At 35.1% G+C, this 15672-nt stretch overlaps 1 protein-coding gene across 6 annotated transcripts in view; it reads left to right on the top strand.

Annotated features, from left to right (window-relative positions):
* The window catches only part of Stk3 (serine/threonine kinase 3), a 313658-nt gene that overhangs the window by 178961 nt on the left and 119025 nt on the right, over window positions 1–15672 (top strand). For all 6 annotated transcript variants that reach the window (XM_074068904.1, XM_074068900.1, XM_074068899.1 and 3 more), the window contains one exon: window positions 3331–3456. In XM_074068904.1, the coding sequence (XP_073925005.1) occupies window positions 3331–3456 (126 nt within the window). The remainder of the gene's footprint in view (window positions 1–3330; window positions 3457–15672) is intronic.

The raw sequence follows: 15672 nt of genomic DNA, 5'->3' as shown, positions 1-15672 counted from the left end.
ATAATTATATGCTGATGCCATTTTATCACAGTTGTATTTTTTTGCCATCTTATTTTTTCTACATTCTTTTTAGTGTTGCTTTACAATTTTAATTTTACCTACCTGCTATTTTAAAAAAAGGAAATAATATACTTCAAAATTTAGCAAGGTCTGTGATAAAACTTTTCTTCTCACTATCAGGAATGCTCAAATAACTTGTTCTTCAAGTTCCTTTTTAAATTTACTAGCCATTTCTTCTTTGTTGCTCAAAATTATGTTCACAGCAGTTATGTAGAGAAAGCATGAGTATAAGTGAAATTGGATAGTTTAAGAACAATAAGCTCTATATGAAGGATGGCTCATCATTTTCCCTGGGTAGCTAACAAAAGTATAAAACAGTTTGAGACTTCTATCCTATTTATTTATTAATTTTGGCAGTGCTGGGATTTGAACTCAGGGCCTCACACTTGCTAGGTAGGCGCTCTACCACTTGAGCCTCTCTGCTGGACTCCCTTTTGTCTGCATGTGCATGGGTTGAGTATTTTTGAGACAGGGTCTTGTTTTTGGCCCTGGCTGGCCTTGAACCTCGATCCCCCTGATCTCTGCCTCCTGAGTAGCTAGGATTACAGGTGTGAGATGTAATTCACACCTGTTTTCAGTTTTTGCAGTTTTGATTTCCCACTTCTGATAATACAGGTTGAATAGGCCTTATCTGAAATACTTGGGACCAGAAGTGTTACAGAGTTCAGTGGTTTTTGGATTTTGGAATACCCAAAACTAGAATTCCAGTTGATTTTCCCTAATCTGAAAATCCAAAATCCAGAATGCTCCAGAACCTGAAACTTTTTCGACTAATAATTTCATTTCCACCAAATCCTTCCGTTTTCCATCAGATTCACCATTTCTTTTTTGGCAACTACATTTTATAAACCAGGCTCTTAATTTACACCTACATCTTCTCATTCCATTTCACATCTAAACTCTCCTACAAGATTATTCTATCAAAGACATATTTCTGGGTTTTGAACTCAGGGCCTCACACTTGGTAGTTAGGCGCTCTATTGCTTGAGCCACTCTGCCAGCCCAATTATTCTCATGTATATGTAATTAAAGTAGTTCTCAGAAAAAGTCCAGGCATTTATCTTGCTTGCCTCACTACTGCCCAAATCTAAATTTATAGATTATTTCTCTAAATAGTGTTTCTGCTTTGGCCAAATAGATCCTCCTACTGTGTTCTAACCAAACATTCCCTATCTTTCTGTCTTTGTGTTGCTTTACTCTGTCTTCTAAAGTGTTTCTTCTGCATGAGGCATCTATGAATACCTTTTCCATTCCTTTTTTTTTTTTTTCCTTTTTTGGGCAGAGGTCAGAGGCTGCTGGAGACTGAACCAGGGCCTGCATATACTAAGTTTTTACTAGACTATTGAGCTATCCCCTGGCTTATTCAATTTTACATGTCTTAAACATATAGATTGCTCTAAGTCATCATGAATATAATTTGTGTGTTATATTGTAACTTTAACATGTATGTCTATCTTTTCTTCCCTATTTTAGGAAATAAGTTCCTTAAGAGCGAGCATATAGGGCTGGGATGTAGCTCAGTGGTAGAGTGCTTGCCTAGCAAGCACCTAGCTCATGCCTAGCATGCGCAAGGCCCAGGTTCAATCCCAGCACCAAAAAAAAAAAAAAAAGAAAAGAGCAAGCATATGTTCTTTTTTTGTGCTGCTGCTGCTTCCTCCTCCTTTTTTCTTTCTTCTTCTTTGTGATCTTTCTAGTGTTTCAGTTTTTGGGTTTTTTTTTTTTTTTTTTGGGCTTGAACGCAGGGCTTTCACCTTGAGTCACTCTGCCAGGCCTTTTTGTGATCAGTATTTTTGAGATAGGGTCTCGTGAACTATTTGCCCGGGCTGGCTTTGTACCATAATCCTCCTGATCTCTGCTTCCCGAGTAGCTAGGATTACAGGTGTGAATCACCAGCACCTAGCTCAAAAATTTTTAGAGTAGGACAGAGGTTCCTTGCTTCTTGTTGCTCTAGGACACTGTATTTGTTCTTGTAGTTGTTTGAAGTTGCATCAGAAATACTTCTGTTTTCCAAGAAACTTAGTATAAAAGGAAGAGATCATGGATGAATGCATACTCCATGTTTTATGGCCCAAACCAGGAAGTGGAACCCAACCTAGCACTCATTCCATTGGTGAGAACTTGGTCACTTAGTCACAAGCAGCTGAAAGGGAAACTGAAAAATGTAGGATCCAGTTGAACATCTGTAGGTCCAACCATAACTCTGTTTTGGTGGATGACAAGAAGTCTCCTACCCAAATTTTGTGAATAAAAATTTACCTGATGATTAATCTGTAATCATTAAAAAACAATTATTGATTCTTGTAATCAATCCTAATATTTCTAAACTGGTAAAATTCTTACTATATAGTTTTTCCAAATATTGTTTACTATCTTAAGGCCTCTTCTAAATGTCTTCTTTATCACTAATTTTTTGTCTTGGAGTATATTTTTGTATTCTAAATAAATTGCTTTTACCTCATATATATATTGCCATAATAATTATGAAAATTGCATTTTGACACGAGATTGTTGGATTAATGCTTCCAAATAAGTTTATCTAGTCCAAATTACATTTATGATTTCTCCATCTACTTTCTCTCATTTTCCTCACTCTCAATAAAAAGTGAATGTTTATTCTGATGGTTTCCTTTTTGTCCATTAAATTTATAATGTGTAACATAATAGAGAATTTAGCTGTTGTAGCTAGATCAGAGTAATATAAAAGAAAAGTGGTACATGTTTTACATACGGTATAAAAACGAGGCAGGTTATTTCCTAAAAATATTTTTCTGCCTTCATTGGAAATGATTAAGTTATTTAAAACACAATAAAATAGATAATATGTAAAAGAAATAACAAATTAGTTGCCCTTCTTTTGGCCACTGATTTTTCACTGTCAGCTTAATAAGAGTAATTAAATTCTTTAACTTGGTACCAAAAGAAGCTTATTTTTATGGGTAATGTCATTTTTAAAATTTTTTAAAATTATTTTTGCCACCAATTGTACGCTTCCTTTGGGAAATTATACCTTTAAGGATAATGTAGCTTTATTGACAGCATTATGTTTTTTTGTGTGTGCTTTAAGGTTGTTTTTTAAGGAAACAGCTAACTTCAAAAACAAAATATTTTTTCTAAAGCAGCCAAAATATTTTGTTTTCTTAACACAGTTATAGGTGAAAAAACCAAATTATTCAAGTCTATGATCCTGATTAACGTTTACTAGTATCATATTTGTTAGATATAATTCAGAAAAACATTTTAAATTTATAACATTGGATTTTACTCTTCTAGCATCCTTTTATTAAGAATGCAAAACCTGTGTCAATATTAAGAGACCTGATCACAGAAGCTATGGAGCTCAAAGCTAAAAGACACGAAGAACAGCAGCGAGAATTGGAAGAGGAAGAAGAAAATTCGGTTTGTAATTTTCCTAAGAAAGTTGATTTTTTAAAATCTTCTGGGTCATTTTTCTATAATTTCATTTGTTTCTTAAAATACAGTAAGAGTGCTTATAGTTATATTACACAAGTGAAATGTGTTTTCATTAAATCTTTAAAAACTTTTTTTTTTTGTTGGAGGGACTGGGGTTTGAACTCAAAGTTTTGTGCTTATGGAGCAGGTACTCTACCACCTGAGCCATGCCTCCAGTCTTAAAAACACATTCTTTTCCATTAAATTGTTGCTATTCTTTTCTGGTCTCTTAAGAATTAAGGATCAGTGGAGTGTAATGTTAATATAGTAGAACTGTACAATAATTAGTATCTAGCTAACACTTTCTGCTGACTAAGTGTTGTTTTTGAATTGGAACAATTTTTTGTCCTATCTTCTGGATCTTGCTTTTAACTGGTCATCAGCTATGCTGTAAAAACCGAAAATAACATGAAAATAACAAATATTGATGAGTATGTGAAAAAAAATGGAGCCTTTATGCATTGCTGATGGGAATGCAAAATGGTACAGCCTCTGTGAAAGACAGTTTGGTGGTTTCTAAAACATTAAACACAGATTTAGCAGTTCTAATCCTAGGTACATACATATGGTTGCCCAACTTACAATAGATCGACTCAGTGATTTTTTACCTTTACAGTGATGTGAAAACATACCTATATAACCATTCTGTTTTTCATGTAAAGTATAATATTCATTAAATTAGCTGAGATATTCAGCATTTTGCTACAAAATAAGTCTTGTGTTTTTTCCCAACTGTAGGTTAATGTAAATAGTCATGTAAGGTAGACTAGGCTAAAGCTATGATGTTCAGTAGGTTAGGTGTGTTAAATGTCTATATTCAAGATCGGAAGAATTTTCACCTTTTGAGGGTAGGACTTTGAAAATATTGTAGACATACATTTCTTATTTTTAATGATTTTTTTTATTCTCTGGAGTAAAGCTAGTATTTCTGAGTAAAACTATTATGTTCTTAGTTGTATTAAACTGCAAGCATAAGAAAAAAAATTTTGTCTCGGCAGTGTCATACATTGAACTATATTCGTGTGCTTTGCTTTAGATTATGTTCTCAGGCAGGAGTTTTTCATATTCATTTTATCAGTTGTCCTTAATATACAACACATTCTCTCTCTCTCTCTCTCTCTCACACACACACACACACACAAAGATTTATAAGTATGGTGAGGTGTGCAGAATAGATATAAAAGTTATAAAAAAAGTTTATAAAAAGATATAAAACTATGTTGCCATTTAGTTTTAGCAGAATTTTAAATCAGTAGTCTTACTATTTCTGGAACATTTGTCCACATTTAAGTCTCAAAATTTCATATAGAGAGTTTATGCTGTTTATTCCTCTGGGGTTCTTTTGCAAATTGGCCTAAATTGGATTTGCATATATTACTTTATAATAAAATAGCTAACTTCTTTTTTTTTATTGTTTTATTATTCATATGTGCATACAAGGCTTGGGTCATTTCTCTCCCATGCCCCCACCCCTCCCTTACCACCCACTTCACGCCTTCCCTCTCCTCCCCACCCCCTTGATACCCAGCAGAAACTATTTTGCCCTTATCTCTAATTTTGTTGAAGAGAGAGTATAAGCAATAATAGGAAGGAACAAGTGTTTTCGCTGGTTGAGATAAGGATAGAAAATAGCTAACTTCTCATAGAACTACATATGTCTTGATGTTCATTTGAATGACATAAATTGTCATTATGTAATTATGCTCTTTATTTTTAATAAGAGATATTTTCACAAAATTTATACTCATTTTGACCAAATAAGCACAAAGTTTGATATAGATTGTATGTATATAAAATTGTAGACATATAGGATTTTTTTCTTATTCCCATTTAGATTATATTAATTTATTTTTAGTATTCATGATATAAGCATGCAGTTTGATAACTTATTATCTTACAAGTAGTATTCATTCTCATGTAGATTTAAACTAATATAAGTTGATTTTTAAGCAAATTTTAAGCTTGCCATTATGGCTTATTGAAATTTTATGCAGGCATTTGAATGTGTGTTTAAATATGTGTACAGTAAAAGAGTTAGTGTTTGTTGTTTTAATAAAATAACAAGGCACATATTCTACACATGGTACATTGATTAGTTAAATGTGGAATGGATGGTGTTAATAAATTGAATTTATAAGATAATGAATGGAATACACCATTGACAAGTGGTTGTGTTTAAAGTACATTAAAAGATTGATAAGTTTACAGAAACTGGTTTGTCACTGAAGCTCAGACATTTTCCATATGGGTCACAATGTTAAGAAAAATACAAAGAGTTGAATAGATGTAGAAGAAATTTATATTAAGTGAACAAAAACCATAGGCTTACATGAGATTTTTTTCATTTTTATGTATGTTCCAGGCCATTTATCTACAATTTTATCTAAAGAAAGGTGTTTTTTTATGTTACTTCATATTAGCTTAGTAATGATTCAAAGAAAAGAGTCTTATTAATTGTCCTTATTACTATGTCTTAGATCGTCTGTCTTTGGAAAAGAAATGGGGACTTTCTGGTGACCTCTTTATAGTCTGAACTCTTAGTAGTTTGAGCTGTGGTCCTTAATGGATATCCTATTTAAGTATGATTCACTGATGCAGTAGTTCTCAGCATGCGTGTGGGGGAAGTGTTAGGATGTTGTAGAAAACTCATTTCCCAGACTTTCTAGATAAGATGGCGAATTAAAAACTTTTTCCATGAGAAAGGTGATAGAATATCTTGAAAAGCATGGAGAAACAGGAAGGCTACACAGAGAAAAGTAGGAAACAGCTCCCAGCCCTAACCCAGCTCAGGGGTAGGGATGAGAGCCAAAGCCACAGCAAGGTAAGCCTGGTAGCCCTAGGGATAAGAGACTAGAGATCCTAGTCACAACGTGAATCCACAGTTCTCCCAAGACTTAAATCCACTTCGAGGATTTGGTGTGACAGTGATTCTTCCTGCACGATTGGCCTGCATTAGAGAAAAAATCCATTTTGTTGTTCTCTGCATCTTGGAGTACTATAGTCAGGTGCCATCTTGAGAAGGGACCTATTGTTTTATATTGAGCTATTGTGGGGATCTAAAAGAAGGTCAGAGGCCTGGGAACATCCTTCTCAGTGTCGGGGTGGGAGATAGCAATGGAAGGCAGTTGTGGAGAGGGATGGGTAAATGTGGACCCCTGAGAAGTCTAAGAAACAAGCAAGAAGCTCAGGGTATGGAGGGTGCAGTGGTCTGTGGCTGTACCCTCTGAAATGAGCCCCATAGCCTGTGGGCCACCACAGAAACTAAGATCTCCCAGCCTGTGGCCAGCAGATGGCTCAGCTTCCAAAGCTGATTCTCTTCTGCGTATGGCTTGCTGCTGGACAAATAAAAAATCCAAAGACACCAAGGATGTGTGCCAGATTCCCCCTCAGATCTCCACCTGTAGTGTAAAGCTCAGTGCTCTGTTTATTTCCCCCATTCTCCAGTGCATGTGGGGGATACCCAGTGCTTGGATGTTTGCCACCTGTGGGTGTACCAACTGTGGATCTTCTGGAGTGAGTGGGAACTTGCCTGGCCTACAGGCATCAAAGCTTGTTGGGGTCAGTAATGGCTCTGGGCATGTAAGAAGGCAAGTTTCTCTAGTGCAGCCCTGAAGGTGACAACTGACCCTTGACCACCGTGGCCCTTAGCCTGAATAGTGTTATTGCTGTTATGGTGGTTTGTTTTCTTTTTTATGTGCAGTCCTGTGGATTGGGCCCTCAAGAGAAGGCTGCTTATTAAGAAGACCCCTGAATAAAACTGAAAGAGATATTCATCAAAATAGATGCACAAATCACAACTTAGAAATGCAAGAGATAGGAAAAAGCAAGGCAATGTGACTTCAAAAAAAGATATTGTAAAGGCTGAAATACCAGACAAAGAATTAAAAAGTCTACTTTTAAAAATGTTCAGTGACCTCAGAAAAGGATTCAAATAAAGAGATGAATGAAGTAAAGAAACCAACTCAAGATCTGGATGGGAACATCAACAATTTAGATAAGAAATTCAAATTGATGAGAAATTTAGCAAAGAGATGGAGATTCTGAGGGGAAAAAATGGAAATCTTAGAAGTGAAAAGCACAATAAAAGAAATCACCAGTATAGCAGACCAGAGAGAAGAAAGAACATCAAGGATTGAAGCAAGCTTAAAATGGTAACAAAGAAAAATACTGAGCCTAAATGTGTAGTGAAAACTCAAGGCATAGAAAGTGCATCCAATGAAATCATAGTAGCAAATTTCTCAAAATCTAGGGAGAGAAATGGGCAACCAAGTGTATGAGACATTTAAAACCCTGAATAGACATGACCAGAAAAGAACCTGTCCACCTCATACTGTGGTTAAAATGAAGAGTACAAAACAACAACAACAAAATATACTGAGAGCTACAAGAGAGTTCTGCCAGGTTACATACAGAGGCAAACCTATGAAAATAAGAGCAGACCTCTCATCAAAAACTTTAAAGGACGAGAGAACACAGACTGATGTATGTGAAACAAAATAGCTGCCAACTGACACTATGTCCAGCAAAGTTATCTTTTAAAATTGATGGAAAAAATTTATCTTCAGCAATGCAGAAGATAATACTACACACAAAAGAGAAATATATACACAAGTATGAGACCTCAGGAAAGACTAAAGCTCACTAGAAGAATAGATAAGCAAATGAGTTACTGTGTCTCCTTAGGCTCCTTTTGATGTCACAGGTTTTTGAAATGTCCTTATTATTGATGATCTTGAGAGTTTTGAAGGGTACTGGTTAGATATTTTGTAGAATGTCTCTCAGTTGGCACTTTTTTTGTTTTTTCTTATGATGAAACTTGAATTATTGGTGTTTGAAGACTCAGAAAGGTTTATCATAGCCTATCAAGAGTACTTTCTGTCAACATGATTTATCACTGTTCGTGTTAACCACAATCACCTGGCTGAGATAGTATTTATGACTTTTTTTTGTTTTTACAGTAAAATTACTCTTTTCCCATTTCCAGGCTATACTCTGGAAGAAAGTCATAGTACACAGCCCACAGACAAGACAAGTTATGCTCTACTTTTTTGAGGACAGAATAGCCACATAAGTTATTTGGAATTCTTTTACACTAGAGATTTTTCTGTATTTATTTATTTATTCACTCATTCATATATATCAATATCAGTTCACAGTTATTTACATTTTACATTATAATTCAGTTTACTTTCTTTCTTTTTTTCTGAAATTGTTCCAGATTTGGTCATTAGGATCTCTTTCATTTGACTCCTTTGTCCCTTGACATACCCATGTCAGTGTGGGGCTTTGTTTTGTTTTAGACACTTCCTTACTATAAAGACAGTTCAGGCTTACCTTGTACATGTACCACCCCAGACCTAGAGTATAGAGCTTAGTTCTTTTTTACTGTAAGGTGGTATTGGAAACCAAGATTAGACTCTTGGTGTGCTTGTTGCTACTGTGGGATGTTTCTGCTTCTATGTCCTCTCTGTTTACAAAGCAAGATATATGTTTGTATACAGCTTTGTGTATATACAAATATATAGCTGTATTTGTGTGTATATGAGTGTGTATGTATCCATCTGTACCTGTATTAAGCTAAACATGAGTTCATACTGCTATCTCTGATTCTAATTTATTATCACATAGATCATTCTAATTCTCTCTCCTTACTTGCCTATAACCTACCACTCCAAAGATGAGAAACTCAGCTCCCATTATGTATCATCCATTTATTGAATTTTTCACTTCCAGTAGATATGTATAATGACTTCAGAATTATTAGTTTGTATCCCCATTTGAAACAACAATATAACTATAGTCCTTATGTGGTGTTCCTTTTGTCTTTAGTTTTACAGACTCCATTCACTTTCTTTTTTATTAGCATATAATAGTTGTACAGGGGGGATATTTTGTGACATTTACATATGTGCTTGCAATATATTTTAGAATCACCATTTCCATTTTTCTCCCTCACCTCCCTCCCCTTCTTTGAAAAATTTCAACAGGTTTCATTGTTCTATTTTCATTCACACATATAAAATACGTCCACCATATTCGTTTTCCTTCATCTTCTCCTTATGCCCTCAACACTGGTACCCACCCTTGGACAGGACCTGTTTTACCTTCTTGTCCTTAATTTTTAAAAAGTGCATATTGATAGTCCAAAAGGGTTTCGCCTTTGACATGTATACATTAAGCCCCCTATTACTTACTTTTTCTCTATCTCCCTGCTTCCCTGTTATTCAGCAGCTTACAGTGCATTGCGTTACTGTTATCTTCATACACAGATGCAGTGTTGAGGTAGTTTTCACTGTAACACTCTCTTTCCCTTTCCCACCTCCCACTAATACAATCATATTCTCTTTCTCCATATATATGTATATCTATCTATATGTGTATACATATACACATATGTATATAAGATCATATATGTATTTATATGGACTTTTATCTCATTTTAGAGGTTTAGCTTCCACATATGAGAGAAAACATGCTACCATTGACCTTCTGAGCCTGGCTTACTTGATGTTCTCCAGTTACATCCATTTTACTTGCAAACAGCATAATTTCATTCTTCTTTATGGCTAAATAATACTCCATCGTATATATGTACCACATTTTCTTAATCCATTCATCAGTTGTGGGGCATCTGGGTTGCTTTCAAAGTTTGGCTAGTGTGAGTAGTGCTGCAAGAAACATGGGTATATAAGTGGCTCTGTTCATAAAATTACTACCTATCCCTATGCAGACCAGTGTGTTCCCTATTTTTTCCTGGAGTAATTTCACCATTTCAGATCTTACGTGAAAGACTTTGATCCACTTTGAATTGATGCTAGGTACAAGGTGAGAGACTGGGATCTAGTTTCAATCTTCTGCAAGTGGATATCCAGTTTTCCTAGCCACCATTTGTAGAAGAGGCTATCTTTTCTCCAGTGTATATTTTGGGCTCCTTTGTTCAATAATCAAATGCCTGTAGCTATGTGGGTTTGCGTCTGAGTCTTCTTTTCTATTCCATTGTTTGTCATGTCTGTTTGAAGTCAGGTATTGTAACACCACCAGTGTTGGTCTTATTGCTCAGGATTGCTTTGGCTATTTGAGATCTTTTGTGCTTCTATATATAAACTTTAGGATTGACTTTTCTATCTCAGTGAAGAATTTCACTGGAACTTTGATAGGGATTGCATTGAACATATAGATTGTTTTCGGAAGTATATCCATTTTCACAATATTGATTCTGCCAATCCATGAGCGTGGGATGTCCTTCCATCTTCTAATGTCTTCACTAGCTTCAGAGCTTTTATCACGAAAGGATGTTGAATTTTATCAAAGGCTTTTTCTTTATCTGTTGAGATGATGATGTGAGTTTTGTCCTTGATTCTGTTTATGTGTTGTATTATGTTTGTTGATTTGCATATGTTGTACCATCCTTGTATCCCTGGCATGAAAGCTACTGGATTGTGGTGTATGATATTTTTAATATGTTGGATACTACTAGCAAGTATTTTACTGAGGATTTTTGCATCTATGTTCATCAGGGTATTGGTCTATAACTTTGTTTTTTGTTGCATCTTTACCTGATTTTGGTATCAGGGAAATGCTGACTTTGTAGAATGAATTTGGTAGTATTTCTTCCTTTTGTATTTTATGGAATAGTTGAGAAACATTGTTGTGAGTTCTTTAAAGAATTAAGTGGTGACTATATTAGGGCTTGGGCTTTTCTTTGTTGGGAGGTCCTTTATTCCTCTCATTCTCATTGCTTGTTATAGATCTATTTAAGTTGTTAATGTCCTCTTGGTTCAATTTTGGTTGGTCATATGTGTCAAGAAACTTAGTATTTCCTCTTTATTTTCCAGTCCGTTCACATTCAAAATAACTTAGTACCTTTTCTTTCATACCCTTCACCCTTCAGTGAAGTTCTTTAACACATTTATAAATACATTTAGATGAAGTCTGCTGTTGCTGCTACTGCTATTTCTACTACTACTTCTCTTTCTCCTCCTCCTCTTCTTCTTTATCCTCCCCTTCCTCCTCCTCCCCCCTTATACTCATTCTGCATTCCACCTGGGATCCCTTAATTTCTGAAATGATTTTGTAAAAGTTTGCATAAATTAAGGTTCACTCTTAATGATGTAAAGTTTTATGGCTTTTGACTAGTACATGGTGTCCCGTGTCTACCATTATAATACCAAGCAGAATATTTCATCACCCTAAAAAAAACAACCCCCCTTGTGGAGGTTGGATGTGTGTTGCATGCCTCCTGGCTCAGGAGGATGAGCCAGAGGACCACAAGTTTGAGGCCAGCCTGGGCTACATAGTGAGACCCTGCCTCAACCCCCCGCTCCCCTCCCCCAAAAAAACAACTCCCTTGTGCTTTACCTGTTTCTACTCTCCATGAACCCCTAAACCCCTCGCAGCTGCTAATCTGTTTACAGTTTCTAGTTTTGCCTTTTCTGAAATATTGTATAAATGAAATCACACACTGTGTGTTATTTTCATATTAACTTCTTTCATTTAACAGTATACATTTTAAGATTCATCCATTTCTTTTTGTGGCTTAATAGCTTACTTTATCACTGAATGGCATTACATTGCATGGATGTACCATTGTTTAATCTATTGAAGAATGTCTTGGTTCCTAACTAGTTTGGGGCAATTATGAAGAAAGCATTTATGACCATTTGCATTGCTGGCTTTTGGGTAGATGTGTTATTGCTTCAGTTAGATAAGTTGCCAGACTGACATTTGCAAGACCTTATATTGTGTTTAGCTTTGTGAGAAGTTGCCAAACTCTACTCCAAAGTTGTTATAATTTTGTGTTACCACCATCAGTGAGTGAGAGTTTCTGTTAATATGCAGTGGTAACTCAAATTGTCAGGTTTTTTGCATTTTAGCCATTCCAGTATGTTTTCGGTTGTATTTGTTCATATTAATTTGCAATTCCCTAGTGCTGTAAATGTTGGGTATCTTTTTATGTGTTGTTTACCATTTATATTTTCTTTGGCAAAGTATCTTTTTAGTACTTTTCCCCATTTTTAAATGGCATTGTTTTCATATTATTGATTTTTAAGAGTTCTTTTTGTATTTTTGGATACAATCTTTCTAAGGTATGTGTTTTGCCAATATTTTCTCTCAGTCTATATGGTTTTTTGTTGTTGTGTTTTGTTTTCGTTTGTATGTTTTTAGGTGGTACCGGGGTTTGAACTCAGGACCTTGTGCTTGCTAAGCAGGTGCTCTACCATTTCAGCCATGCCCTCCAGCCTTTTTTCCTTTGATTATTTTTCAGATAATGTCTCAGATTTCTACTGGAGCCCACCTGGACCACAGTCTTCCTATTTATGCTTCCTACATAGCTGGTATAACAGGAATGTGCCTCCATGCTTAGCTTTTATTGAATGAGATAGGGTCTCATGAACTTTCTGCCTGGGCTAGTCTCCAAATGCAATCCCCCGATCTCTGCCTCCCAAGTAGCTAGAATTACAGGCATGAGCCACCCACCTGGCTAAATATATCCTTTTTTTTTTTTTGGTAGTACTAGGGTTTGAACTCCACTCTTGGTCTTGCTCTTGCTAGGCAGGCATTCTACCACTGGAGCCATGCCTCCAGCCCTTATTGTTTAAACAATCTCTTTTATAGAGCAGGAAGTTGTAGTATCACCTTATAAGCTGTTTATTTTTCATGAATCATGCTTTAGTTGTTTATAAACTCAATGCCAAACTCAAGGTCCACAGATTTTTCTTCTGCATTTTTTTCTGGAGATTTTGTGGGTTTGCATATAATATTTAAGGCCTATGATACATTTTGAGTTAATTTGTGACAATTTTAAAGTCTGTATCTAGGTCTTTTTTTTCCTTTGCCTATGGATGTCTAGTTATTACAGCCCATTCCATTTGCTTAAAAGACTGTCCTTTCTTCTTTGAGTTGCCTTTGTTAACTTTTCAAAAATCACTTGACTATATCTGTGTAGGTCTGGTCTGAGCTCTTTCTTCTGTTCCATTGATATATATATATGTATAACACAGACACCTATATATAAAATTGATATAGCTGTTCTTTTGCTGATACTATGCCACCTTAGTTATTATAGGGTTATTGAAGTTTTAAGATTGGACAGTGTGAATCTTCCAACTTTATTTTTATTATTCAGTACATAATTGGTTGACTGCCTCGGCCTTTTGCCTTTCCAGATATTCTTTAGAATTGATTTGCCAACATTTACATATTAACTTGTTGGAATTTTTTATCAGAATAGCTTCAAAGCAATAAGTTAGAAAGAAATGATCTCTTAACAATGTTTAGTTTTCTAATCCATTTATGTGGATTGACTCTCAATTTATTTCTCATATCTGTATGCACAGGTCCTGCACATGTTTTATATGTCAGACCCAAGCGTGCCATTTTGTCCCTGGTGCTATTGAAATTCTTTTAAAATTTCTAATTCCAGTTGCTTATTTCTGATTTATTATAAAGCAGTTGACTTTTGTATATTTCACTTGTGTTCTGTGCCCTTGATGTTATTAACTTATTACTCATCAGGCATTTTTGGTTTTGTTTTTTAAGAAAACCTCTTGAGAAATTTTCATCAGTTATTTCATCTGTAAATAAAGATAGTTTTATTCTTTTCTATCCAATCTTTATAAGCTGTTTTTTTCTTATTGCACTGATTAGACCTCAATTTCCTTTAACTCTCATATATTTCTGTATCTTCACTATATTTCTTTTTCTCTCTGTTTCAGAAGATGTGTCTTTTTCTATTCACAAATGTTGGTACAGAAGAAAGATAAGACAGTATTTCCCTGCAAGAAGACTGTGTGTAAGCTAGTGAGTGAGGCAGCAAGCCAGCTGATGGTGGCCCTTATGCAGTGTAATGAGCACTGTAATTGACATGTATAAAGAATGGGAATGGTCGGGTTTTTGCTCTTTGTTTTCTAATTTTCAATAGGCCCCCTTTTCTGCTTTCCTTTTCAGTCAGTCACATGTTTCTACCCCTTTCTTCTGGGACCTTTCTTCTTTGAATAAAAATGTAGCTATCTTTTAACAAATAAAAATTTGGGAAAAATCCGAGAAATAATTAAAACCAAACTTTTTAATAGAATAGTTAGAGCCTTTGTTCCTTTATTGTGACCCTACTCTATCTACCTTTTACACTGTAGCTGAAATATTCTCCAGCAGTATTTTCTTCATGGTTCCTTTCTGGGTAAGATGAAATCATATTACCACTTAATGTCATTGGAGGTATCCATGGCTCATCCAAGTCATTTTGTTTAGCAAGCTGGTGGATACACAGTCAGAATCCCAAGATTCAGAAAGAGCTCACGCAATTAGGACAGACAGTGCTTTCTATAGCTGGTAGTTAAACCATGAGCATGGATAGAATTGCTCAATCATGTTTAAAGAAAAACCCGTATTGCTGCTTTTGTGTAGATATCTTAGTCTTGCTTCCCTTCGAAAGAGAGAACATTTCATAGTTCTTCTCCAGATCTTAGCTGGTTAACCATTGCTGTATGCTCCCATGGTAGACTGTATTTAGCTCTATGAGAAAATTTATCTCACTGTATTGGTCTAGTTTCTAACTATTGTCACTGAACCATCATTTTTCAAGGATGAAGAGTGTATTTTAGCACACTGGAACTTTATATTGTATAAATATTTAATGAGTCAGCAAATATATGTATAAAACTTTTTTACATGACTTTTACTCCTTATTGTTTAGCATAGTATTACAAAATTATTAACACAGAATATATGGGTTGAGCATCCCTAATCTGAAAATCTGAAATGCTCTGAATTCCATTTTTTTTGTAGTATTGGCATAACACTACAAGTGAAAAATTCTACACCTAACCTTGTGATGGGTTGCAGTGAAAATGCGGACCTGCTAAAAATATTGTATGATATATATAAATATATATAATTTAAAACACAAATGAATTTTGTGTTTATATCTGGATTTTCTCCCAAAGACATCTCATATATTGGCAAATATTCCAGAATCTGAAGAAATCTGAAACATTTCTGGTCCCAAGCATTTTTTATAAGGAATGCTCAATCTGAATTTATATTTAAAAATTAATAAGGTACATACTAGAACATAAAGTGCTACTTTAGCAATGCTTACATCAAACGTGATAAATATTTGGATTGGGGAAGGAGATTGGTTTTTGCTACTCTAACCATCCTCTG

Source organism: Castor canadensis, chromosome 3 (genome assembly GCF_047511655.1).
Source record: "Castor canadensis chromosome 3, mCasCan1.hap1v2, whole genome shotgun sequence".
Taxonomy (NCBI): Eukaryota; Metazoa; Chordata; class Mammalia; order Rodentia; family Castoridae; genus Castor; species Castor canadensis.
The sequence above is the reverse complement of the archived record's forward strand: the minus strand, read 5'-3'. Positions and strand labels throughout refer to the sequence as shown.